The sequence below is a fragment of the Myotis nattereri genome, assembly GCF_964212035.1.
Source record: "Myotis nattereri genome assembly, chromosome: 1".
Classification (NCBI taxonomy): Eukaryota; Metazoa; Chordata; class Mammalia; order Chiroptera; family Vespertilionidae; genus Myotis; species Myotis nattereri.
Window position 1 is genome coordinate 56,510,940 of NC_138075.1, and position 27,878 is coordinate 56,538,817.

The 27,878-nt window shown below is 37.5% G+C and overlaps 1 protein-coding gene across 1 annotated transcript in view; it reads left to right on the forward strand.

Moving 5' to 3' along the window:
• Window positions 1-3,063: 3,063 nt before the first annotated feature.
• Window positions 3,064-27,878, forward strand: part of WDR72 (WD repeat domain 72) — a gene marked incomplete at its 5' end in the record, with an annotated part of 183,946 nt that continues 159,131 nt past the window's right edge. The window contains 10 exons of the mRNA XM_081108857.1: window positions 3,064-3,216; window positions 9,473-9,579; window positions 14,368-14,446; window positions 15,522-15,696; window positions 16,368-16,444; window positions 17,500-17,619; window positions 18,566-18,711; window positions 19,098-19,194; window positions 23,807-23,948; window positions 25,310-25,555. Of these exons, the coding sequence (XP_080964983.1) occupies window positions 3,064-3,216; window positions 9,473-9,579; window positions 14,368-14,446; window positions 15,522-15,696; window positions 16,368-16,444; window positions 17,500-17,619; window positions 18,566-18,711; window positions 19,098-19,194; window positions 23,807-23,948; window positions 25,310-25,555 (1,342 nt within the window). The remainder of the gene's footprint in view (window positions 3,217-9,472; window positions 9,580-14,367; window positions 14,447-15,521; window positions 15,697-16,367; window positions 16,445-17,499; window positions 17,620-18,565; window positions 18,712-19,097; window positions 19,195-23,806; window positions 23,949-25,309; window positions 25,556-27,878) is intronic.

The following is a 27,878-nucleotide window of genomic DNA, read 5'->3' on the forward strand; positions in this document are numbered from 1 at the left end:
TTGAAACTCAAAATCTTAATTTTAAAAACATCTAAAACTCACAGACAACTAGTAAGGATAACACACAAATCTATTTTCATAAAAACTATTTGATAGGAAGTTGCCAAAGTGTTACCTCCCCGCTCCAATCTTTTCAGAATACTTTAGTATATAGAACAAGGGTATTAACCCTTGCAATCACAATAAATCCTTCAAAATTAAGAAGTTAATATTGATATACTAGAGGCTCAGTGCATGAATTCATGCACCAATGGGGGGTTATCCCTCGGCCTGGCCTGTGGGATCAGGCCAAAACTAGCTCTCCAACATCCCCCTAGGGCAGTGATGGCGAACCTTTTGAGCTTGGCATGTCAGCATTTTGAAAAACCCTAACTTAACTCTGGTGCCGTGTCACATATAGAAATTTTTTGATATTTGCAACCATAGTAAAACAAAGATTTATATTTTTGATATTTATTTTATATATTTAAATGCCATTTAACAAAGAACAATCAACCAAAAAAATGAGTTCGCGTGTCACCTCTGACACGTGTGTCATAGGTTCGCCATCACGGCCCTAGGGGTCCCAGATTACGAGAGGGCGCAGGCCAGGCCAAGGGACCCCACCGGTGCACGATTGGAGCTGGGGAGAGACGTGGGAGGTTGGCCAGCTGGGGAGGAGCCGTGGGAGGGCTCCAGGGTGTGTCCGGCCTGTCTCACTCAGTCCAGATCTGCAGGACCCCAGCAGCAAGCTAACCTACCAGTTGAAGCGTCTGCCCCCTGGTGGTCAGTGCTCATCCTAGTGACAGGTCAACCAGCTGACTGACTGCTCCCAGGGGTCAGCGCACATCATAGTGAGCAGTTGAGAGGCCTTTGCATATCAGCAGATTATGCTTTGGTTGGTTTAGTGGCTGACGGGTTGACCAGACGCGTAGCACATGAGGCTGTAATTATCAGATAGGATTGCTATCATTCAATCCTTAGACCTCATTCAAGTTTGCCAGTTATTCCAGTGAGTCTCTTAGAGCAAACTAATCCCGTCTAGAACAAGGTTTCGCACTTAGTTCATGTTTCCTTAGGCTCCTTCGGTTGGAACAGTTTCTTATTCTTTCTTTGACTTTCATGATCTTGAGACGTTTGAAGATTGCAGACCAGTTATTTTGTAGAGAATCCTTCAATTTGTATTTGTTGTGATAAGATTCAGGTTGTGCATCTTTGGTAGGAATATCACAGAATTGATACGTGTTCCTCTCATTGCATTTTTCCTGCTCATTGCATGTTGTCAAGTGACACATGAATTTGTTTTTGTCCCATCACTGAAGATGTTTACTTTCATTATATGATTAGGGTGGCATCTGCTAGGTTTTTCCTGTAGATAGCATTACTTCTCTGTGTTTGAAGCAGAAGAGGTTCAAGTTGGGATTATAGTGTTATTGAAACCAGAACTCAGAACTCCTGGGTTAGTTTAGTACTAGGATTAATGTGTGATCCTGATATACTGAATTGCAATGCTGAGAATATTTCCTATAAATAACTCTTGTTTGCATGGTGCTTAGGTACTGTAGTAAGATTAGTGCAGCTCTATTATAGGTTACATACTCTTAGGCCAGCATACTCTTGTATGCTGGCCTAAGAAGAGAGCCATGAGAAATTAGTTACTAAATTCCAAATAAATGAACTACAAATAAAATTTTGAAGGCACCTGGTTTGTGGGCTAAGCACTGCCTATATTGATTTTATATTCATGGTGTCAGTGAGTACTCAAGGTTATGTGCCTGTGTGTTTATATGTGTAACTGAACATTCTAAATAACATATGCCACAGGTTTTTAAATTTTATATTGGTTCTTACCTTTGTAATGCTTTGGTACCAGAGGTCTTGCAGGACAGGTCTTTACTTTTATTTTTTTAATTTTCTCAAGCCAAATGTGGAAAGTAACGTTGGTATCTTCCTCCTCTCTTATCTTTGATATTTTTTTTGAGGGGAAATATATATTATTAAGTCACAGGAGACAACTTACTAATTTACTCTGAGAACTTAAAGCATTATTCACTCCCAAATTATTTGTATTTCTGAAAAGAATGCCTATTTGAGGGGAAACTTTTAACTAAATGTTTCACAAAATGTAATGTGCGTCTCACTAGATGATTTCTCAGATCATTTTGGGTGGTACACAGGTTAAAATGATAATTATGTATTCATTTTAACCTTTGTCACTAACACATGAAGTAGAGATTTCATGAAAATTACTGTTTAAAAAGATTACCAAATACAAAATTTAGTCAAATAAAAATTATTATTAAAGTAGTATAGATGGAACATGAATATGATGGAAATCATGACAGTCATATAGCAATCTTAGATGAACAGGAAACACTGATTTTATGGAAAAGATTTACTTTTTAATAGCAAAATTCAAATAATTGTTAATTAGTTGAGATGACATTTCTGGGGAGAGTCTGCAAAGCTGTCTTCAAGTTTATAGTATATAGACAGCTCTATTCTTTAGTTTATTTTTAATTTTTTGTTATTTTTAATATTTTTTTAATTGATTTTAGAGAGGAAGGGAGAGGGAGAGAGAGATAGAAACATCAATAATGAGAGAGAATCATTGTTCAGTTGCCTCCTGCATGCCCCACAATGGGGATCAAGCCTGCAACCTGGCATATGCCCTGACTGGGAATTGCACCATGACTTCCTGGTTCATAGATTGGTGCTCAACCACTGAACCATGCTGGTCGGGCTGACAGCTCTAGCCTGGAGAGGCCTAGCTGGGCTTTGGAGAGGTCAGGATCACCTAGCATCAGAGCTGGGTGTGGAGTGGGCAGACTGTTTCTATCCTTTTCTTCATCAGTATCAGTTATCAAGAATTGGAATAAAAGTCATTCATCTTGGACAGACTAACACTAAGCATGGTCATTTCAGTGTCTCCTGACTACCTCCCCTCGAATGGATGGCTCTGGTCGAACATGTTCAAATTTGTGTCATGATAAATCCACTTTGTGGTGTGATCAGTTTCCTGAGTCTAAGACTGATTACTGTGTACACTTCTTTCCTTCTCCGTGTTTCCAGGATTCTCTCAACATGAGGTCCTCCCTGCAGGCAGTCACGCTCTGGGGGAAGAAGGCCCCTTCCCACAGCATCACCACCATCATGATCACTGATGACCAGCAAACAATTGTGACTGGGAGTCAGGAGGGTCAGCTCTGTCTCTGGAGTCTCTCACCTGACCTAAAGGTTAGTGAAAATATATAGAAATAGACAACACTCACAAAATAAGCACAGCCTGCGTCCGTCGGCAATGACTGTGGAAGGTTGGCATGATTGTTAGGGAGATGCTTCTTAAAGTCATAAATTGGTTTTACTTCTGGATTTGGAGAGAATGAAGTGTTACATGGTGGATCAAGATCATATTGGAAATTATATTATGACTATTGCTATTTTAGTTACTAGATATTATCACCCTTTAAGCTATGCTGAGTTTTACTATTTTATATCCTGAATTATATGTTTAAGTAACTGAACTACAGACGTGTAAGTGTAATTCTAAAAATGATGGCTCATTAATCTAAACAAAGGGCACCCTTGAAAACCACTATTAACTAAATGAGTAATATCTTAATTATCTGGGTGTTTCTGTCAGTTGGCCTTCCTGCTATTCTTTTAGTCTCCACTTGCCTGTAATTGTCACAGATCATATCACAAAGCCCTAAATCCAATTTACTATTGTCGTCCTTCTGTTTCAGAACCTGACCTCACCTAAGATTTGGCCCATTGATTAGCGATTAATTGTCTATGTCCCAAGTCATAAACATTTAACATATTGGAAGAGATATTTGCTTAGTGCTAGCAGCCTGTGGACCCAATTTGAACATTTAAACTAATGATGTACTTAAAGTATACTGCCCTCATTAAGAAGCCTTTTAAAGATCAAAGACTATTTTTAGCCTTTAAAGTTTGCCACTTTAAAACCTAAATTAACAATTAATTGTAATTCTATTTTATAGTGTGATTAGTTAACATCTCCCATCACTGAGCAGTTTCACTACAGGACTGCCAAGAACTGCATAGCAGAGCAGCTCAGCTCAATGTTAATGAGTATTCCTGAGAGAAGGACCTGGTATTATTTCAACAGTTGAGCTTTGAAAATGGTGGCCCTCACACTTACTATCTCATCTCTCATGATTTAAACTCAGATTCCTAAATGGCTAAAAATGTCTTGCTATTCTTTTTAATATTGAAGTGTTGTGTTTTCTGGCTGGAATAGTTGTCTTATAATATGTAGATTGCTATAGCTTAAGACATTTCAAATCCTCACTTCTGTATCTTTTTAGGTACGTTCCTGGTATTTATTTAACATTTATTCAACATGCATTTGTTGAGTGGATATTATAAGTGAGGCAGTATGCTAGGTACCTGCGTTCAAACATGAACAAGAAGACCTGGTGCTGGCTGCCCAGGGGTTGCAGCAGAGGAAGGATGCCGGCGAAGGCAGTGCTGTTGTGTTATAATACAAGGTATTCTAAGTAGGGCGTGGTCTGCACTGCATCGTCAGTGGGGAACTAAGCCCTGCTTTCCTTAGAAGCAGGTCTTTAGCTTGGGGTTAGAGCAATGGTTCTTGCCCTCCCCACACCCCAAGAGACATTTGGTAATGATGGCAGAAACTCTTTGGTTGTTACAACTAGAGGAAGGGGGGTGCTACTGGCATGGAGTGGACAGAGGCCAGGGATGCTGTAAACATCCCCTAAGGCACCTGACAGCCCCTCACAACAAAGAATTACCCCATCCAAAATGCCAACACTGCAATAATGGTATTGAGAAATCCACAGTTACAGATATGATGTAGGAACTGGAATCCGATCAGCAGGGATGGAAGAAACATGGAGAACCATTAGGGAGTTTTAAATAGGAGGTTGTATCAGCTTTGTGTTTTGGAAATCTACTGTGAGGACAGGTTGAGAAAGTTAATAACACGAATAAGGGACTGATTAGTATCAGTGTGAGATTTTCCACATGAGAGTTCTCCTTAACATTTTCTATGGCTAACCATACGGCCAGAAAGAGTGAACATCTCTTATTTTTCTCATGAATCTCACCCAACAATGTATCAACTATTGGCAGGAAAAAAAAATCTAGGTTTTTCAAAAATCAAGGACATTTTTTAATCCTTTTGGGATCAGAAAGGCAGTCAAGTGAGTGGTCCATCATTGATATTTTAATACTTAGTGGTTTAGTTTAAAAAAAAGAAAGAATATAAAAAGGCATAATTTGGGCAAGGGAGGTAGAAGGGAGGCCTTAAGGACATGGGAGATTGTAAGAGAGAAGGGACATAAATATGTGGGTGACGGAGTGGCTGTTGGGCAGTTTGAAGCTTAAGGGCATATCAAGGTGAGGACAGCAAGTAGAAGAGAAGGAAGTTGCAGAGGGTGGAGTGTAAAATAATCTGGGAGCATTTATTTTCTCTTTATACTAAACTTAGAAAGTGCCTTCCCCTCTCCAAAAGGATTCAGGTAAGAAAATACATCAGGTTCTGGGGCAGTGATGGCGAACCTATGACACGCGTATCAGAGGTGACACGCGAACTCATTTTTTTGGTTGATTTTTCTTTGTTAAATGGCATTTAAATATATAAAATAAATATCACAAATATAAGTCTTTGTTTTACTATGGTTGCAAATATCAAAAAATTTCTATATGTGACACGGCACCAGAGTTAAGTTAGGGTTTTTCAAAATGCTGACATGCCAAGCTCCAAAGGTTCGCCATAACTGTTCTAGGGTCTTAAACACTCACTTGCCACCACATATGGTTGTAAAACAAACTTAAGGACACTTACTTATGCAGTCATTAGGTTACACAGATGTGGTGTTTTGTTGTTGTTGTTGTTGTTTTTCTAGCCGTAGATCCCTCCTTCAAGTTACTCAGTCTAATGTAGGAGACAGACTTTAAGTTGTAAAGTAGTGGGATCCCCTCTGTTTCTATAAATATGACGTATATCATATAAGTGAATGCATACAGTACTTATCCTTTTGCGACTTGCATTTTTCACGTAGCACAGTGATGGCAAAACCTTTGAGCTTGGTGTGTCAGCATTTTGAAAAACGCTAACTTAACTCTGGTGCCGTGTCACATATAGACATTTTTTGATATTTACAACCATAGTAAAACAAAGATTTATATTTTTGATATTTATTTTATATATTTAAATGCCATTTAACAAAGAAAAATCAACCAAAAAAATGAGTTCGCATGTCACCTCTGACACGCGTGTCATAGGTTTGCCATCACTGACTTAGCATAATGTCCTTAAAATTCACCCATGCTGTAGCATGTATCGGAATGTCCTTCCCATTTAAGGCTCAAATATATTCCGTTGTTTGTATAGACCACATTTTGTTTATTCATTCACCCATCAATAGACACTGGGGCTGCTTCTACCTTTTGAGTAATGTGAATAATACTGCTGTGAATCTGGGTGTACAACTATCTGTTTGAGTTACTGCTTTTACTTCTTTGGGGTATATATCCAGAAGTAGGATTTCTGGATCATATGGCAGTTCTATTTTACATTTTTTGAGGAATTGCCAAACTGGTTTACATAGCAATTTACATTTTATATTCCTCACCAGCAGCGTGCAAGGGTTCCAATCCTCAACATTCTCATCAACACTTGTTATGTTCTGTTTTGTTTGTTTTATAATAGCCATCCTGATCAGTATGACATGCAATTATTGTGGTTTTGAAGGGAAAAGCTTTCTGAGGATGATGGTTGAACTGAACTCTGGAGTATGCACAGGATTTGAAGAGGAAAAGAAGGTCAGAGGAGAATGCAGACAGAATAAGTGTGTATAAGAAGCGGAAGTATTTTGCTTTCAGGGAACTGGTAAAAGTAGTTGAGTAGGCCTGGAACAGTAGTTGAGTAGTTGAGTAGGTGAGTTAATGGTGATAGGTAGGTTAAGGGATGGAGCAGACTCAGTTTGGAGTTTGACATGCTGAGGGGTTTAGATTTTTTTTTAACTAACAAGAGCTAACACTACATGTTAATTAAACATGGTGCTATTGAGAGGATTGAAGATGTTTTATGCAGAGAGATAACATAATACTATAGTATTACATTTGTGATTTAGAATATCACTGGGTATTAATGTGAAGGGCATTTTGAAGGGAGGGGGAGATAAGGGCCAGGGATTATGGATAGCAGAATTCTACAGCACTTTAGTCAGGCGAGTTTTTGAGCATGAACCAAATCAGTGGCCCTGGGAAAGAAGAGAAAAGGAAGCCTGGACAGTTGTAAAGAAGAGAGAACTGGACAACAGTTAGATGTGGGGTGGAGGAGCAGGAACAGTTAAAGAATCCATCCTTTCAGATTTGGGGTTTGAGTGATGGGTGGGGTGGGTGGGGTAGGTGGGATAATGGCATTGTGTACTTGTATAAGGAATAGAGGTGATCAGAGAGTAGGAGTAGGGAGGGAAAGAAGGTTGTTTAAGTTCTGGACATTGTGGAGTATCCAAATATTCATCAGAGGATTGGGTGCCTATCTCAGTGTTTCCCTGTCTGTGGGTATAGGATGGCAGGGCACAGATTATGCAGGCTGTTTCCAGGCTCAGGGTCTCCCCAAAGACCTCTGGTTTCCCTGGAACTTTTGTCTCCTAACAAGGAGCCTCTCCAAGTCCCACGCTAGGAACTTTCTCACTTGGGTTTGCTGGTGTTGATTGCTGGTATTCATCACACCTTTGAGCATAAAAAGGGTGAGCTGAGCATGTATTTCCTTAGTATTGGAATGCTCTATTTTCCTTCTGTTTAATACTCACAAGGACACGTAACAATGACAACATGAAGAAAGAATGGAGATACCTGGATAGAATTCTAGTTCATATTTACCAACTTTGTATTATTGGGCAAATGACTTATATTCTTTGAACCTTGATTTCCTTACCTTTGAAATGAAGATTAAGCACTGTTCATAGTGTATGAGTGCCTGGGATTTGGTAGATGCTACTCAACTTGTGTGTTCTTTGCTTTTTATCATCTGTGCCCTTGGAGGTAGCTGGGGTGGGGGTTGGGGTGGAGAGACAGTGCTTCATAGAGGGACAGCCAATGGACAGAAGCAAAGATCTCCTGGCTTTCATCATGATAATGACTAGGTGTGATTGCAGAATTTTTAAATTATTCTTCACAGCAGTTCTAAAGTATGATAAAAATAGAAGACTAGTGAATTAACAAGCTTATTCAACTGCATGTGGGAATTTAGTAGCAGAATGAGAACTTCATATGAAAAGTAGTGGTGTTCCATTCTGATATCTTGTCCATAGTGGATTTTTTCTGGAGGAGGGAATGTCCTAGTGTGCCCCAATTTATTCTTTAATTCGGTCTGCAATATGTTGGACATGGGGTTAAATTCCTAGGGGTAAGCATTCCAAGTACAATGATGGGGACATTTATTAATGTTGTTCTGAGTTGGAACCTTCTGAATTTCCCAGGAGTAAGGTAAAGAGTCAGAACTTGGATTGAAAGTGATTCTAATCAACTACAAAACCCTCCTTGTAGCACTTGAAATGTAGTCTGATAACAGACTTTTTAAAGAAATATTTTTGGTTATGATAGAAATAAGATGAAGGCAGAGAACAATTACACGATGAAATAATTTGTTCTCATTGATATGGTTGGGTTATCATCCACATACATCTATATCTGCAGAGTTCAGGAAAAAAAACATCATGAACATTAATTCATTAGGAAATTAGATCTTTATTACACATGAGACAAGTTTTATTAACCACACACTTTCTAATTATTCAAATTAAATTTTAGTCTCTTAATACAACTTCTCCATTTCAGGGGATCTTGCATGTTTTCCATTTTGTAGTTTGATTTTTATAATCAAGTTTTACAAAATAATGAGGAATAGACTTCTTTCAAAAATGAAATAATGGAAGGATTAGGCCTCAGTGCCATAGTTTTAAATTCACAGATTAGAAAAAAAACTGGCATTTTAAATAATAGCTTAGTTGCAATTTCATTTTTAATATAGAAAAGTTTATTTCAAAGGCAGGAAGTCAAGTAAGAAATTATAATGGTTAGAAAAGGAAAATATTTTTTTGTGTGTTTTGTAAACTCATTTCTGAATTCTGAAACGAGCATATTAATATCCTACTATCATATGAGGCACATTTTGTGCATAATAAACATCAACACTGACTTATTTGTATTCAAAAGCCAGATGTTGCAAAACTGGTCTGGCCACCTTCTAGGTTTCATAGTGGATACAAAACCAAAAACAAACCAAAAAATTTATACAACACAGTTCCTTTACTTAGAAGTTTATTGTTCTGTGGATTTGGCTATGCCATGTATCAGCTTTCCTGATGTATGTAACATAACACAGCAGGAATTCCTGAGCAGAATTTTAAGTATATACGTGTCGTGCATATTGTTATATGTCTTTAAATGAAATGTTTCCAGCTCTTTAAAAGCTTCCCCTCATCATTTTCAGATTTCAGCCAAAGAACTTCTGTTTGGTCATTCAGCTTCAGTAATATGTGTGGCGCGAGCCAGAGACTTCTCTAAACAGCCCTATGTCGTTAGTGCTGCTGAAAATGGGTAGGTATGATGTGTGAAACTTTATACGCGTCTCCATTTCCTCCCTATTTGTAAAAACTGATGGGGCACAGAGTTCTAGGGTCAAAGGAAACCTTAGTGATTAAGGTGTTCCTTTTGTACATAGATTTTGAGTGGTTGAGTCATTTGTGTGATGGTCCCGAGGAATGTAATCAGTACTATGGCTCCCAATATTGAAACATCCCAGCGCGTGTGTAGCCTGCCTTCCGGCAGCCTCACTGTGTAAAGGATACTGGCAAATGCCAGCCATTATAGAATTGAAAGTGGAAAAGTCGGGGCGCTTGTCTTTTTTCATGTAGCAACTCACTTTGAGCTCTTAAGCAAACCCATCCAAGCCTTCGCAGTTCTGTGAAACAATTCAGTTGTTACAATCCTCATGTTGTACACTTGTCTGAAGTCATTATAAAATGAACAGAGGAGAGGATTCAATCGTAAGTGGAATGGTGGGAGAGAGAAGGGAAAGGAACATAGACAGTGATTTGGGTCTAGGAGAAGCTAAACCCCACTGATGAGTTATTTGCCAGATTATACTCAGGAATACAAAATGGAATTAGCTTGCATTTGTGAATGAGGGATTGGGTTACTGGTTGAAACAAGAGAACCCCTCCTTTTTTGGTTTTAATCTGAAGAGAAATTACATGGCTCTAATTTCTGAGAACCAAAATAATGAGGAATCAAGGGTCCAACCTGGAGAAACTAAATAGTTTATGACAAAACAGCTAGAGGAACTGATATCTAAAAAATACTTATTTACATAGCTTGTACCAAAGAAGTACCTATTCCCATAATTGCTATACTTAGAGAAATTGAATTTTGGACAAGGCTAAGTAAAGTGAAATGTCTTAGTACCTTCTTTTTTAACAGTTGCCAGTAATTCTCATACAATAGGGCTGCCACAAAACCTGCTACACATACTGAAATATGTATTCCCACTCTAGAGAGTTTGGGTGTATGTGTGAATTTTTCCTGAGTCTACTTGGAGAACTGAAAGAAATCATAGCTATGTGAGAAATAGATCTGAAATGTAACTGAGTTCCAGATTGAGGTTTTTGCCCACAGTAGTCTAGCTCCAAAAAAAAGTCTAAAGTTAATAGGCATATTCTTGATGATTGATGAATTCAGTTGTATGAACCCTATGACTATGATTATTAAACAGCCAAGGAGTCTAGTTTGGTCTTCCTTTTCCAATAGCATTTGAGTTTTCTAGAACTCTGTGTATTTGGTGTCCAAAACGTATCCTGCATCTATAATATATTTCTTAGAGCTACTGCATATTTAACATTCTAATTTAATCTCTTAGAAATTATGAAAATTACTAGACTTGGCTTATTATTTCCCACACAACAATGATTTTGTATAGTTTTTCAGAAGTCCTAGGATATGGCTGGGTGCTTAGCCTTTTTGCCTCCAAGATGATCAGAGGGGACATAAAATTGCCTCATAACCCAGTTTTTCATGTGTTTCCCCCCCCCTAAGTATTAAATGTATAAGCATAAATCCTAAGATTCAGGAATCCCAGTAAATTCTGGGGTAAATGAAAGGAAATAGACAATTTGAGACCTGATTATGATACAATAGAGTGCCAAAGAGAGAGAGAGAATAAGAGAGAGAGAGAGAAAGAGAGAGAGAGAGAGAGAGAGAGAGAGGAGAGAGAAGATCCTAAAGTAGTCAGTGAGAAAAAGCATTGTTTACAAAGGAATGCTAATTAAACTGAGCTGACTTCTCAACACTAAGTGAAAGTAGACACAGGGAAACATCTTCAGATGATATCTATCAATTTAGAAGTGTATCTCTAGCAAATATACCTTCAAAACACAGGGCAAAATAGTAACATTGAAGTCAAATACTAGTAAAACTTTCCTTCACTGCCAACAGATGTTCTATAAGTAACAAAATTCTAAATTATCTTCTTGAGTAAGGACAGTGATTTCAGAAGGGAAATCTGAGATGGGAAAAGGAATATTGAACAAAAAAAAGAGCAAATATTTTAAAAATGCAAATAAACATAAACTGTAAGACACAATAATATTTATTTACACTCCCCACCCCATCGCCTCACAATCCTAATCAGCAGTTTCATATAATAGTGTAGTGATCAGATTCCAAATGTTCTGGTATTTTAGCAGTATGTGAAGATGTTGATTAACTTTAGACTTTAAGCCAGATGAACATGGTGACATTTCTAGGGCACCTGCTAAAAGAACACACAAAAGAAATAAAAATAAAACAAATAGAATATATAACTTCCGACTTAAAAAAAGAAAAGAACATCATGTTGTTTAATCCAAAGAAGACACAAATTAAATGGGACAAGTAGAAAGCACAAAAGAAGATAGTTGAAATAACTTGGAATAGAACAGCAATCTAAATTATGTGAAGGTTCTAAGCCCTTCAATTAAATTACAAAGATTGGCAGACAATTAAAAATAAAACACGAACCGGCGTAAGGACATGGAAAAGTTAAGTGTAAGTGGATAGAAAAAAAATATTTATCAGATGAATAACAACCAAAATAAGATGGATATGGTAGTGTTAATATTTTGTGTTAATAAATATTTTATATTAACACATATTCCTTAGGGCAAAAAGTCTTGTCATTGGTAAAGAGGGCTTTTGCATATTAGTAAAACTTTTAAGCACCAGCAAGAGATGAGACTGAAGAGATCAGCAAACATCCTCACTGGAGCTGGCATCAGATTACCTGCACAGCTTGTCGAACTAAGGTGTGTGGGCCCCACCTTGGAGGAATGAGTTGAGGTTCAAGAATTTGCATTCTCTAACACCTTCCTGGACATTGCTGGAATATTCCAGGACATTGCTCATGCTGCCGGTTCAGAGAACATATTTGGAGTAGAGAGGGTAGAAACATCAGCATCACTAGGGGAGCTTTGCCTGATGCCCAGGCTTCAAGCCTGGACAATACGATTTAATTAGCCTGGCTTGATGTCTGGGCTGGGTCCCAGATACCAGTAATTTAATATATATATATTATTGTATTCAGAGAGAGAGAGGGAGAGGGAAAGAGAGAAACATCAGTGATGAGAGAGAAATCATTAATCGACCGGCTCCCAAATGCCCCTCCCCTCACTTGGGATCCAACCCGCAACCTGAGCATGTGCCCTGACTGGAAATTGGACTCTGACCTCCTGGTTCATGGGCTGATGTTCAATCACAGAGCCACTCTGGCCAGGCCAGATATTAGTACTTTTGAAAACTCCCTGATAATTCTAATGGATAGCCAGAGTTGAGAACCACTAGTTTAGAGATAGACTTACCTAGGAACAGGCTAACTGACCAGGAGATGTTCGAAACTCCACGTGCTTGGACTCCAACACAGAATTATGAATTTAAAATTTCTGAGGGTATTTTTTGAATTATTCCCAGAAGAATTGAGAACCATGCTGATAAATTCAAATTCCTTTAGAGATAAAAATTTTATATTGATGACTGCTTAAGATTCTATTTTTTTTTTTATTTTTTTTTTTACTTTTGGCACACATTTGTTTTTTTCGTTTTGTTTTGTTTTGTTTTTTTACCTTTGAGATACATTATTTCACTTTCCACCATTCTTTTAGTCTTTTTTTTTTTTCAGATACACACAGATACTCTCACTCATGACTCAAGTTATTTTTGGAATAAGGTTGGATATTAACAGAGATGAAAAAACATGAATATTTTCTTTCTAGAACATGGTTTCTTAACCTTAGTACTCATGACATTTGAACCACTAGAAAATTCTTTGTTGTGGGGATCATCTTATGCATTCAGGATGTTTAGCAGCATTCTGGTCTTTCTCCACTAGATGCCAGCCGTGTGTTCCTAAATTGTGACAACCCAAACTATCTCTAAACGTTGCTAAATATCCTTTGTGGGGCAAAGTCATCCAGGTTGAAAATCACTGATTTAAAAATTGAGTCCTGGTGTCTCACTAGAAAAGCAAAAAAGAGCCTGCAAATCACAAAGTACAATTAATAATAGTAGTCCATATCTTGTTTCTTAATAGCTTCTCCCTTAATGTCAATAACATTTTCATTTCTTCCACAAAAAAATGTGTCAAAAATAGAAGAATATTACAGAACCATTCTGAAACAGCTACTTTGGTTTTTGTGAACAGAAACCATAGAGATTTAAACTGCCTTACACTAGATGCATTTTACAGCTGTATTTCATAACTGTGTTTATCTTTTTGTAACATATATGTAATCAAGTCAGTTTTCTAAAAAACGAAAATTTTTTAAACATTAAGTTGCAAGGATGATTTCAGGATTTCAGAGGCAAAGAAATAAACCCCATCGACGTTAGGCCAAATGTGGCCTCTTGGTGGCACTGTTCATTTTTGCAAAAATGCTACCTGGGCTCCACAAGGCACAGCGGTCTTGATGCATTATGCTTTTCAGAATATGTAGTTTAAGTTCAGTGAAATCAACCATTTTCAAGAGGAGGCAGTTTCCATGGAAAGGTTGTTGTACTGTCAGTCCAAAAGGCTGTGATAGCTGTATCCTCACAATCTGTTGCAGGTCAGGTTGGCACTAAGGGAAGGTGTGCAGGCTGGCGGCAGGGTGTAATTACCCAGACAAAAAGACACAGATACAGTATGTCATCCCTGCTAATGACCACGACATTTTCTTGCCCAGTAATCTGTAACAAAAAGGCCCATAAACGATCAGGCCGCATTTAAGTGCAGCGCTAAAGAAAAACTTAGTGGCACAAAAATTATTCCAGCCAATTGAGTGGAAATGACAGAGAATAATACGAGGTTATCTCTGCTAGGGAGATGTGTGTGTGGAATGTCACCAACGGGCAGTGCGTGGAGAAGGCCACCCTTCCCTACAGGCACACTGCGATCTGCGTAAGTACGGGCGCTTCCTTCAGCACATTTCTGGGTTCTGCAACTCCTTCAGGGCATCGCCATGCTCACATTCGAAGAAATGTCTTTGGAGGATATGTTTTTTTCTTGAATGTTTTATTTTTGTCATTGGACTATAATGAGGTCAGTTATCATCTTTTATTTTGCCATTTTTCTTCCTCCAAAGTTATTATTCAGCCAATTTTTTTTCCGATTCTTAAAATAGATAAGTTTGAAAGACAATTTTCTTTTTTCCTTAGGTACACTCACAACACACACAGACATACACATACACACACACACACAGAGAAAAGTTTTAATGATGTGCTATTTTATAAAGCAGCAAGAGGTATTTGTTTTTCCTGGTTTCCAATTTTAACCTTTTTTGGCTGGATAGATTCTGATTTTGTTATCCATGAAGAGAGCAAGAGGCATAGTCATAACCTTTGTAATCACTTCCCAATATTGAATATGGGTCATGGCTTTTGGTAGACAGACTCCAGCATAGATATAAGGTAGTCGCACGATCTCAGTGGTACTGACAGATTTTCATATTTCACTCATTGCTTTTAGCATCCATGACCTGCACTGCAACACGTACAAACTCTCTTCAGCAACCAAAACTGGTGCAGTGAGAGAGCCTCAAGGGTAGACTATACTACACAATCTTTAATGAAAGCCATTCTCAAAACTTATTCAGCACCAGAATTCCTCAAACGCTTTTATCTCTTCTTAACATGTAGCCATGTTGCTAGAATAAGGAATCTGTGTTTGTTGTTGTTGTTGTTGTTTAGTTCTACACAGCACTCCAGAAATAACAGACTTGTGAACTTTCCATGATTTGGAATAAGATTCCCTCTTCACGAAAGATCCCCCTTTCTATAAAGAAATTATGAAATACAAATGAGACTAAAGCACAAAATCAACACTTTAGAAGTAGGGAATAACTTCAGTCAAAGAAATTTCAGTTGCTCTTCAGTCTGATACCTTAATTGAATAGATGATAAAATTAACATCCAGAGAATTTATATTAATTGCTAGTGATAATTACATTTTTGCTTGAATTCCATTTGCACAGTATTACCACTGCTCATTCCGGATGACAGGAGAAGGCTGGCTTCTATGCTGTGGAGAATATCAAGACATTCTTATAATTGACGCCAAAACCTTGGTTCTAGTTCACACTTTCACATCATCCCAATCTCCTGATTGGATCAATTGCATGTGCATCGTTCACTCCATGAGAATTCAAGGTAATGGTTGGGTAATACTTAACACTAAGAGATTGTATAGAAAAATATCACTTTGGAACTATTTGTTAAGTTATTGGGCAAGCATTTCAAATGCTCTTTCTGTTTACTTGGTAGTGAAGATAGCTCCCTAAGCCAGATTAAGAAAAACTGGGAACACCCAGGCAAGTGGTTCAGGGTGTTGTTGGAAAATCGGCACAAGGTTAAAATGTGGAAGAGGAGAACCCGTGTGTCCACCACCCAATTTTGCTTGGTACATTTTTAAAAGTGACAAGAATGGGTATCTTGTGGATTAGCAGGACTCTTGGAACTTTGATCCTGCTGTATCTTCTAGCTGTGCTAGTGAAGAGAATTTCATTTCTATCATGAGCGACTGCCCAGGAAAAGGAAGGCTGGCTCCATACTGACATCTGGAATAGGAAGGTGTGATACTGCCAACAGGATGGCTTTTATGTGGTTCTGCTTTTAGGGCGGCTCTCCTTTTCTATGGGGTCACTTTGGAATTTTAAAATCAATGTAAAACCTAATCTAAAATGTTTATTTAAGAAAATAACAAAGCTGAACATTTTCCACTGGCATAGACCTGCATAATCCCTAAAAGACTATGAAATGATCTTTACATCAGCCAGTCACTGAAGTGGTTGGCTGATATGCAACCATTGTTGTTTTTGCAGAAGATTCTCTCTTGGTGGTATCAGTTACTGGTGAACTCAAAGTGTGGGATCTCTCTTCATCTATCAACAGCATTCAGGTGGGCTTGTGAAACTTTTCCCCCCTCCATATGTATGGACATATTTTAAATTACAGGGATAGTACATGCTTATTTTTGGAAGTTCAAATCATATAGAAGAGTTTACATTTTATCTCTGTGTATCTCTGTGTGCTTCCCCTATTCTTCCTGCTTCCAGTGCCAGGGGTGGGCATTGGAAACAGTTGAAGTGTGTCCTTCCATCCTTTTCTCCATGCACATGCAAATGTTTTTATCTACACACACACACACACACACACACACACACACAGATTATGTTTTAATTAAAAATACAAATTGTAGAAGAATCTCATTCTGTCCCTTACAGCAGGAGACCCTCTTTTTCTTCCGGGGGTGTGTGAGCAGTGGCAGGGAGATCGCTATGCACAGCCAGGGGTCACATACCCTGGGGGTCCAGTGTATTCCCCTGCTCCCTGGCTTTAGGCTACAAGTTGAGGTGATGGACAAAAGAACAGTCATAGTGTTTGTTGTGTTTGCTGGCGGGCGAGGGAATTGTTTTGGCTGCCCCCTGGGGCTCTGGGCTCTCCTCAGGAGTGTCTTGAATAAGGAAGCCTCAGAATTGTATTGGGTCCTGAGGCCCAGAAACACACACCCAGCAATGTCAGATTGCGAATATAGTGTTCTGGCCACTCTTCGATCTTTTCAAAAACACTTTGTGTATTTTTCTGTGATAGCAATTAAGATACTGCAGGGTTTAAAAATTTTATTTTCCTTTTTTTTTTTTTGGTTTGTCTTTCTGCCAAGTCTGAATGTCAGTAACTCAATCTTGACGTCCTCAGCATCCAGCCTAGTGCCCCACAGAATGTTTGTTGAATGAGTTTACATGATGAATCCTTGAGTCCAAGTGGGTTTCCTGCTCATGGTATTTTTTGCAAAGTAACTTCATAGTTCAGAAGACTAAAAAGGAAACTGGGGGTACTTTTCATTTTTTAATAATGGTGTGATCTACTTCAAGCGTTCAGAGAAGCAAATCTTCGGATACAGTTGCATGTAAATGACCTAGAACTAGTACTAAAATGTTTTCATTCCTTTTGAAGGAAAAGCAAGATGTCTATGAAAAGGAATCCAAATTTCTTGACTCCCTGAACTGCCGGACAATACGATTTTGCACATATACAGAGAGACTTCTATTGGTGGTATTTTCTAGATGTTGGAAGGTATTATAAAATAACATAATAAATACCAAGGATATACAAATATAAATTTTTAATTTTTTTCTTGTTCAGTGCAGCAGTTATAAGAATATGATTTAAAATATGTTACAAACTCTTTATAATGTTATTACCACAGCATGGATGACCTGTCTTTTCTGACTGACTTTTATTAGTTCTGCTGTTTTGCCTCTCAGGAGATTATACATGTAATAGTAAATGCTCATGTTATTAATAACAAACCATATTAATAAGGGGCATTTATCGCTAGATTATTTTAAAAAGTTGATGCTTGCTCTTTAGAATTAAAAATAAAACTAATACTTTCACCTACATAAATTCGTCATATATATATATTTCTTTGTTTGCTTTGTCACTACATTTGTTTTTTAGGGAATGTATATTTCTTTTTTGTAAATATATTCACTGATGTCTCCAAGAAGATTTTTTTTTAAAAAAAAGCAAAGTTACCATCACTTGATAGCACTCTCTTTTCCTTTGATGTTTAATATACGGGGTTCAGTTAATGACTCTATATTGTCTTATGTATATGCTGATATGTTTTAAAACAAAAATACTAAGTGTATGGTCTAACAAATGATTTCTACTATTTAGATTTTTTTGTGTAATAAATTGTCAAATGTTAAAGTGGATTACCCATATAGGAAGAATAAAATCATATAGAGATTTTGGGGTTTCTAGTCTCTGTGCTTAATGGACACATTAGCCAAATAAAGTTTACCTACTCAAACCTACCTTAGGACAATAAGAAAAACTAAATACTAGTAGGATAGCTTAATACATGAGTACAGTGTGGGCTATCATCAATACTTAATATGTTGTATTAATACTGTCATCTAAATAGTCTTGATGAGCACAATTTATCTTTCACCTCATTGGCAGATTAGATTGGACGCTTTTGTTAATGTGCATCCTTCATTTTGGGCTTTAGGTTTATGATTACTGCGATTTTTCCCTTCTGCGGACTGAAGTCAGTGGAAGTGGGCAGTTCTTTGCTGGCGGAGAGGTGCTTGCTGCTCACAGAATCATCATCTGGACAGAAGATGGTCACAGTTACATCTATCAGCTGCTGAACAGGTGGGCTCAGATGGGAGCGGCATACAAAACATTCAGGTTGGAAATGAACTTTGGGAGGTTTATTATGGAAAAATCCCTGCATGCTGCCCAAGATCAAAAACCAGAACAAAACAACTTTGGCACTGGAAGATTTACTCTGGGCTTGGTAGGCTCCGGCCTTTGTATAAAACAGCAGGGGATGAAGGAATGAGATTAGCCATGTATAACTTGTACAGCTGGTGCTGGGTTTTCAAAAAGTCACTTGTAATTATTAACCCAACAATTTCTAACTAGAGTTTAGAAACTTGAATGGTACCATCCGGCTTTTGAAATTGGGGAGGGGAAAAAAACACACGAATAAAGAACCCCAAAGTTCTAAACTTCGCTTTTTATTTTTTGCCACGCAGTGGGCTTTCAAAAAGCATATACCCTGCTGATGGAAGAGTGCTTAAAGAGACCATTTATCCTCATTTACTGTGCTCTACTTCTGTGCAGGAAAATACGGTAATGCAAGAAAAGGGGCTGCTCAGTGCTGTTTCACTCCCATTCTCAGATAAGTGTTGCTTTGTCTGTAACAGAGTCAGGCTTGAAAAATTGAATTGAAGATTCACATCAATTTGTTAATGAGAAAATCAAATCTAACGGTTAATGGCTACTAAGGAGAAAACTTTGCATTTAAAAAATCTGTTTTCAAGTCTGATTAAGCAATACATATTTATTATAGAAAAATTATAAATGTTTTTTAAAAGGAGGAGTTAAAATGCCAACTCTGCCACCATAAATATTCATTGTAAATATGTTTTATTATGCGTATTTACTCATTGTAATTGGAAAACTTTTTAAATATTTGAAAAGTTGCAAAATTATTACAGTCATCAGTCATTTACCTCTTGCCTAGATCCACCAGTTGCCAACATTTTACTTTATTTAGTCTCTCTCTCTCTCTCTCTCTCTCTCTCTCTCTCTCTCTCTCTTCTTTCTCTCTGCACACACACACACACACACACACACATACACTTTTCACTGATCCTTTTAATATATGGTTTGATACAACATTAACCTTTTAATGTATCTTTCCAATTTTTAAACTTTATCAAAATATTTATAGCCCGCTTTTTAAAAAATATTGAAATCATTTTCACATGTATTTACCTCTTTTTATGAATAATTGTTCTAATTAAAACAAATTTAATTATGATTCCAGACAAATTTGAGGATATAATTGTGAGCTTTTACTTGGCTGAATTGTATCTTTGACACGCTATGAAGCCTGAAAATTTAAGCAGTTATTTTATTATAGTAGTGTTAACCAAAGTGGTGTGTTGTTTTTTTTTTAACCTATTGGACTTAGTCATCAGTTAATTATCCAAAAGGCATTTCATGGAGAATGGAGGAGTTTTGAATTACTGATGTGTCAACCAAGGAAGCATGTTAATTGTTACAGAATGGTGGTTTGCATAATCAGACAGCATAGCTGTCGGAAATCCTTCAGTCCAGTGATTGTTCCACTGACATATCTGTGAGGTTTTGTTGCAAAAAGTTGATTAAGAAGCTGTCAGCCAAAAACTAGAACTGCTGGTACTGCTGGGGCGTAGGCAGACCTCAGAATTATGGCATTCAGCGGTATTTCTACAGCCGTCTGTGGGCAGCAATGGGTCTGTGTCCGTTGATTGCAAAAGCAGCATTGTGGCTGACTCAAAAGGCGTTTTTAGTTATTTTGAAAGGGCCTGCCCTTTTTTCCTTTTTACCTCTAGATTGCAATTTTACAAAGCACAGTTCTCCCTAAAAGCTACATGTAAGTAGTGTCCTTTAGGAGCTTCTAGTCTACTGCAAGTATAAACACTGTGCACATAATTACAAGGAAAAAATACAGCAATTACAAAGCAAGTTTAAAAAATACTAATCTTGTGGGAAGCTACCTGGTTTTGTTTCTCAGAATGTGAAGATACATATTTATGGGCTCTCTATCAGTGATTGTTGTTTAGACAACTGCAGTTGTGTCTGTATTTGAAAGGTGGGAAGTGCTTGTGAACCAGTGCAATATGCCAGAATAATCTAAAACTGAAAGATGATGGTCTACCTATTCTTAGACCCTTGCTTGCCCTTTATCCAGCCAAGAAAAGGAAGTCAGATATTATTTACGTTATTCAAAACATCATCACTATTCACTAATTATAAGACTTCTTAGTCAGGCATGCTTTTAAGTAGTGAAAGCATTTTGGTGGAAGGGGGAGATGATTTTTTTAGACCTGGTGAGCTTAGGAAAGGGTGCCGTGTAAACATTTAGTATTTGGGGGGAGGCGGGGATAGATACCATAGAATTTAAATCTCAGGAATTGATAGTAATATGCTCTCAGGGTTACCCTTTAGGATGTAGGGGACATACCTGCTGATAGAGTTGTAGTAGCAAGAATGGGCCTTCCCTTCCTTTCAGCAGCTTTCTTAGAGTTTTCCAAGCTTTAAGTCATATCTGATGAGGCCTGTGGCAGGGCTCCTGGCTGTTACAATGAGGAGCCGGGCTTCCCAGGGTCTTAGTTGAGGAGTAAGGCTGCTGTGCTGAGGGGGAGCAACTGGGGTAGAAACACCCTGAGGGTTGCAGGTAAGACATTTGAGTGCATGAACTGAGTAATGACAGCAATGGTGATGATAGTTCTTACTATTGTCAGACATACACACAGCTTCATTTACATGAGTACCCACCATGTTCCCATGTTAAAACAGGTGTTCAGAGAGATTAATTCCCAGGATTTGAACCCAGGATGTTTGGCCTGAGAGTCTGGTAATGGGTCTTTGGAGTGGGTTTCTCAATTGTTCCGAAAGTGGATAATAAGACTGGTTAATATTTGTTGAGTACGTACCAACTGCCTGGCACCATTCTAAGCACCTTACCTTATCCACTCAGTCCTGACAGTAGTCCCACATAGTAGGTGCCTTTATTTTTTAAATATATTTTTATTGATTTCAGAGAGGAAGGGAGAAGGAGAGAGAGATCGAAACATCAATGATGAAAGAGAATCATTGATTGGCTTTCTCCTGCACGCCCTATACTGTGGACTGAGCCCGCAACCAGGCATGTGCTCTGACTGGGAATCGAACCGTGACCTCCTGGTTCATTGGTCGACGCTCTACCACTGAGTCACACAGGCTGGGCCATAGTAGGTGTCTTTATTAGCTTTCATTCCATAGCTAGAGACCATGAGACATAAAGAAGTTAAGCAAATTGTCTAAATCAAGTAATTAGCTCCTTTAATAGAGTTAGTATGATTTAAAACCAGTATTTGAATCCAGGCAGCCCCCAAGAATTCACTCTTAATGACTATTTTATTACATCTTGGAGGATGGATACTCCTTGCGATGGGTACTGTATTCTGGGATGATCAATCAGAATTCATATGGTAAGAGACTCTGAGCAGGCTTTCAGGTGAATTGCAGAACTAGAGAGGGAACAACAGCACATGGAGCTGGGAGGGAAGAGATGTGCTGCCCCAACTTGAGTAGCCCACCACCCTCTCTAGAGCTTCGTTCTCATCAACATATCGAGGGAGGCTGGACTGGTCAATTCTAAGGTTCCTAAAGGCTGAGAGTATTTGGGAAGTTAATTTAACCAAGTTTTATCAACACCATTCTAACACCATGATGGTGACTATGAGAACTCTATGATCGCACATTGCCTTCTGAATCTTAAAAACAAGACAAAACGAGGTTTATTCAGAGAACTGACTTCATAGGAACTGTTTTTCTTTTCATTTCTTAGGATTTTAGAGGATTACATATCTTCTTTGAACTGTCTTGGATTAGTTTCTTATTTTCTTTCTATTTTAGTTTCCTTATCTCCATAACAAGTAGAATAACAATATTTACTTACTTTGTTGTGAGGATTGAATGTAGCAGTATTTTGGCCCCTAATATTTTCTAAAGATACATTATAGAATTTTCCCACTAATTTATTTAAGTTTGGACCTTCAAACATCTATTTTCTGATGAGGAAATTCACTTTCTTAGTCTTATTTTTTTAATTAAAATTTTTACAGTTGACTTTCAGTATTACATTACCTTCAGGTGTACAGCATACTGGTTAGACATTTATATAACTTACGAAGTGATGCCATCAATAAGACTTTCTTAAGCATCTTTCATTCTAGCACCAGCAGTTGGCTTTCTTTTCAGTGCTCCTTTTATTTATAAATAAAAGTAATTTTTTATTTTGTTTTTCTAATCACCTGATCATTTTGATCCCTTGTGCATAATCCCTATCTATCCAAAGAACATCTACACTGCACTGAGATCCTGGGGAGATTCTAGCCTCATTCACTAATGGAAACCTATCTTTCAGAGCATTGGTGCCCAATATTCATACTCTGCCTCAGCAAAATTTTAACTCTCTCTAAGCATATAACATTAATATAAACTATACCAATACAATATAAGATTATGTATATTAAAGTCATATAGTAATATATATTTTAACAATTTATGTACTCATTCTTATTTTTCTTTGTGGCCACTTAGGAAACTTGATATCATGTTGAATTTGAAAAATGTTCATCAGAAAGTATATTAATTACACAAAATTATTATACAAACATTAGTTATTATTTTAACTGACAACTGGAACATAAAAAATGAAGCCTTCTTATTGGACAGTAGAGTATTGTTATCAAGATATGGGCTCTTGAGTCAGAATTACTGGACTCAAGTTCACTACCATCTATATCCCCTTTGATAATCAAATCTTCACTCTCTGTTTATTCATCTGTACAGTGAAGACAATGATAGTACTAACTTCATATGATCATTGAGAGGATTATTTAACTGAATATGTACATGCAATGCTCCTAATAGTATATGTAATACATACACAGAACATGTTCAATAAATGTTAGATATTCTTATTAACTATCTGAAGACTAGCTGATGGCATTTCTTTCTACTTTATAAAAACTTTTTTGTCTTAAATAAGAGATTATAAGTACTTGAACATTTAGAAATAGTGGGAAATAAAATGGAAGCAATTTAGTTCATCTATGAAGTTTTGTTCCTTCATTTAAAAACAGTGGCTGTCGTGTTATACTTAGATATTTTCCTGCATAAAAGCTAACTTCTTGTTTTGGACCAGAGCCTTCCCTGTGTAATGGGCTACATGAATGAAAGGAAAGAGCCTTTCTATAAGGTACTTTTCTCTGGAGAAGTCTCAGGAAGAATTACTTTGTGGCACATCCCCGATGTTCCTGTATCCAAGTTTGATGGCTCTCCTGGAGGTAAGATGACTTTCACATGTCTCCTGAGAACTAGTTTATAATTAACTCCGTGCTTTTCTAAGTTGAGTAACATGGGCTACAAACAGGAAGAAATTTATCATGTACTACTCTGCACTAGATGCCAACATAAATCCCTTATGTAGATCTTATGCAGCTATACAGCCAATATAATACAAAATAGCAGTAATTTAACATGAGTGATGTCTTATTGAAGTAAAATGAATGCTGGCAATAACAGTATAGAGCAGGCTGCTACACCATATTCATATTTTGTATTTTGTCGTGTCCATATGTTGTACCCCTTTTTCAACCAATTCCTCTATGGGGATTATTACTGCTGCGTGGAACAGAAAGCGCATAAATAAACGAGGGCACTAAAACGTCTGACAATTTGAATGATTAGATGATTTCACATTTGCTTATTTTATTGTTTCTTAGAATAAAACACTGAAATCATCAATATAAATGTTATTGTGGAGAGCTTTCAAACTTCTGAGAGAGTGTGAGCTTGGTGCAGTGTGTGGAAAAGTTTCTTACAAGCCAATCTTAAGAGTTAAAAACGCATGCCATGCCCACTGCTGGGCCACTCGATGGTGGCTCTAGGATTTTTCCCGTCTGTTCTGCTTACAGCAGCAGCATTAAATGTCCAGCCAACCTTCTTTGTACTTAGAGCCATAGACATTTACGACAACACTTGGTGCTAGTCTAAGTTTTGGGGTAGAGGTTTTCATCGTCACTGGAGCATGTGTACCATTAGGCCAAGGAGGCCAGTGCATAGCGGGGTAGGTTGGCTTTAGCTTGCCTTCTGCTGTCCTGGATGCCAAGCCTCTCTCACTTCCTGAGCCTGCCCGAGGCCCAGTTCTCATGCTTGGGTGCTCAGCTACTTAAATTGGTAACCGGCACTTTTGGTAGCCATAGGTAGTTGCCTAGGCTTGTGGTACAATTTTGAGATGTTCCTATCCTTGACACTGAAAGAATAAATTTCTTCCCTTTACCTCACACAACTATAAAAACCCCAATTTTCTTTCTGAACATTGCTAAGGCAGGTAGGGAACTCATGAGATGGGTCTTACCATTTACATCACTGCAGTAGTTCCCCAGTTCTGTTCAGTAGACCTAAGTCTAAAATGAATGCATTATTACACATTTATTCTTCAAGGCTCTTCGAAGGACAGAGGATCAATAATGTTGCCTTTGAATGAAGACAGTGGATTCAGGAGAACTTTTATGCCTATAGCCCACTATGAGGATAGCAAAGGAGCCTCTATGTATCCCCCAAGGGATGGTGCCTTGATAATATTTTCCCAATCTATGCTGGCTAGATAAACCCAAATTTTTCTTCTTGTATGTTTTCCTCTTAGAGATACCAATAACTACCACCTGGACCCTTCAAGATAATTTTGATAAGCATCATATCATGTCACAAAGCATTATCGACTACTTCTCCGGGTTTAAAGACGGAGCTGGCACTGTGGTGGTCACTTCATCAGAGTATGTCCCAGGTCTTGATAAACTAGTATGTGGCTGTGAAGACGGGAACATTTTCATTACACAGGCTTTGAGTGCTGCCAAAGCAGGACTTCTGGAAGGAGGTTCTCTATTGAAAGGTCATTGAATTTTACTTAATCCTACTTATTTAATTTATCTAAGTTTCAACTTCAACAAATTGTACTAAGAAGATTGCTGAAGCTTAAAAAGTTTGCTGGCATTTGCTAATAAATTTGTTAACTTTAAAACAGGTTTTAAAGTTAAAGTAATATGTTTTTTAAAAAGTCAAACAGAAGATTATACAATGAGAAGTGTTTCTGTCCTTCCTTGATTTTCCTGTTTCCTTCACCAAAGGCAACAGCTAATGCATTTCTCTATTCCTTTCTCAAAAAATTCTGTGCATCTATAAGCATATACCAGCATAGCAATATGCATTCATTTAATTAGTTTACACAAATGAAAACATATTCTGAACACTTTACTGGAATGTTCTTGAACAAATCTCAATAAAATATTTTGGAGTACATTATTTATGAGCTCATTTTAAATGATTAATAATTATCAAATTTTAATTTTTTAAAAGATCTTGTTCAAAGATGTTTAAGTTTTTCTAGGCTTTGGCTACTGAAACAATGCAGAATTAACTATCTTTGCACATATATGTGAGTATATCTATAGTATTAATTCCCAGAACTACTGGATCAACATTTATTTGAATTTTTAATTTCAAAAATTTATCTAAAAATGTTCTCCAAAGAACATGCACCAGTGTCTATGTGTATTCACTAACAGCTTATGCAAATGCCTTATTCCTCAAGTCTTAGCCAACCTTGTATGCTAGTAAACTTTTTAATATTTGCCAGGCAGTAGAAAAAGGTATCTTCCTGCTTTAATTTTTATTTCTTTGTTAATAAAATCTAAATATGCTGTTCTACATCTTTGAGCATTGCAATAGGGAATACCTATTAAATAAAGATTTATGTAGTAAGTTGTCTTAAGTAAACGCAGGAAATGTAGGAGGTGATTGGGATTTGGAGATGTGTAGATGAATTTGTATTCTATGTTTTATTCCACAGATCCTACTTGATTGCAAGGTCCTTAATGGTAAAGACCAAATCTCATTGAAAAAAAAACATACACACAAAATAAACTTTTTGCCTTGTCTGCTAATGTTCTCAGCTTACTTTGGCTTCTTACTAACTTGTGACTCAGTAATTGACTGAAATAGAGCTGTGAATAGCAATGAACCCAACTGAGGAGAAGTAATGTCCTGCTATACAGCTCAATGGCTGCTGTTAGAGTTAGTGAAAAAGCTTAAGACCTTAGCAGTTTTTACCAGGGCTGTTTGGTCTTACCCAGAAAACAAGCAGAAACCTGCATTTGACTAGTAGGTTTAATTTTCACTCTTTTTTTTTTTTAATCCTCATCCAAGGATATTTTTCCAATTGATTTTTTTAAAAAGAGTGGGGGGGGGGGGCCGTGGTGAAGAGAGAGAGAAAAACATCGAAGTGAGAAAGACACATGGATTGGTTGCCTCCCACTCATGCCCAACCTGTGGCCTGGGATAGAACCTACAACCGAGGTACGTGCCCTTGACTAGAAATCGAACCCAGGACCCTTTGGTCTGTGGGCCAAGGCTCTTACCACTGAGAAAACCAGCCTGAGCACTAACTCTTAAAATGAATTCCTATTTATCTTGGTTTGCACAGGGGACGTAAAGTGAGGGCATACCTGATGGAATAGAAGTAACTAATGGTTCTTTAAAGACGTAATAAAGACTTTTTGGGACTCATTTTTAATTTGAATAAAGAGAGTTTGTGTTCTGCGGTCCTTTCAAATTTTTCAGTTAGCTAATGAAAGAAGAAACAGTGTGGGGACTGGGTGTCAGTGGCCGAGTTCTAGTATAACTATGGAATAAAATACCATTTTCTACCAAGTGCCAGTATTAAGAAATCATGGCCCCTTTCTTATTTATTTCACACCACAACAGTCTTGTGGGAAGATGTGCTATTATTATCTCAAGTTTTTTTTTTAGGTGCCGTATCTGTGGCTTAGAGAGGACAAAACTACTTGTCCATGGAGACATATCTATTGAGTCATAGATCCAGAAAAGCAAAGTCATATTTCTTTAGCAGAAAGCTATGCTATTAAACATTATGCTGTGCTTTTTCATTTGGATTCAAGTCACTTAACCTCTCTGAGCCTCAAATACTTCATCTGTAAAACTAAGAGTTGGAACTAGGTAATCTCTGATATCTTGGAAAGCAAAAATGTCCTGTGAAAGTTTGTTTTCCTTTTATGCATCTGGTCATGCTAATTGAAAGTACAGCAATAATGTTCTAAGTTTTTTCTGTAGAGGCAAAACTTTCAAAGTTGTTCACTCTTTCAGTATAGCATTTGCCATTTCATGGCACTGGTGTTGGTAACTTGCTAACGTCCTTA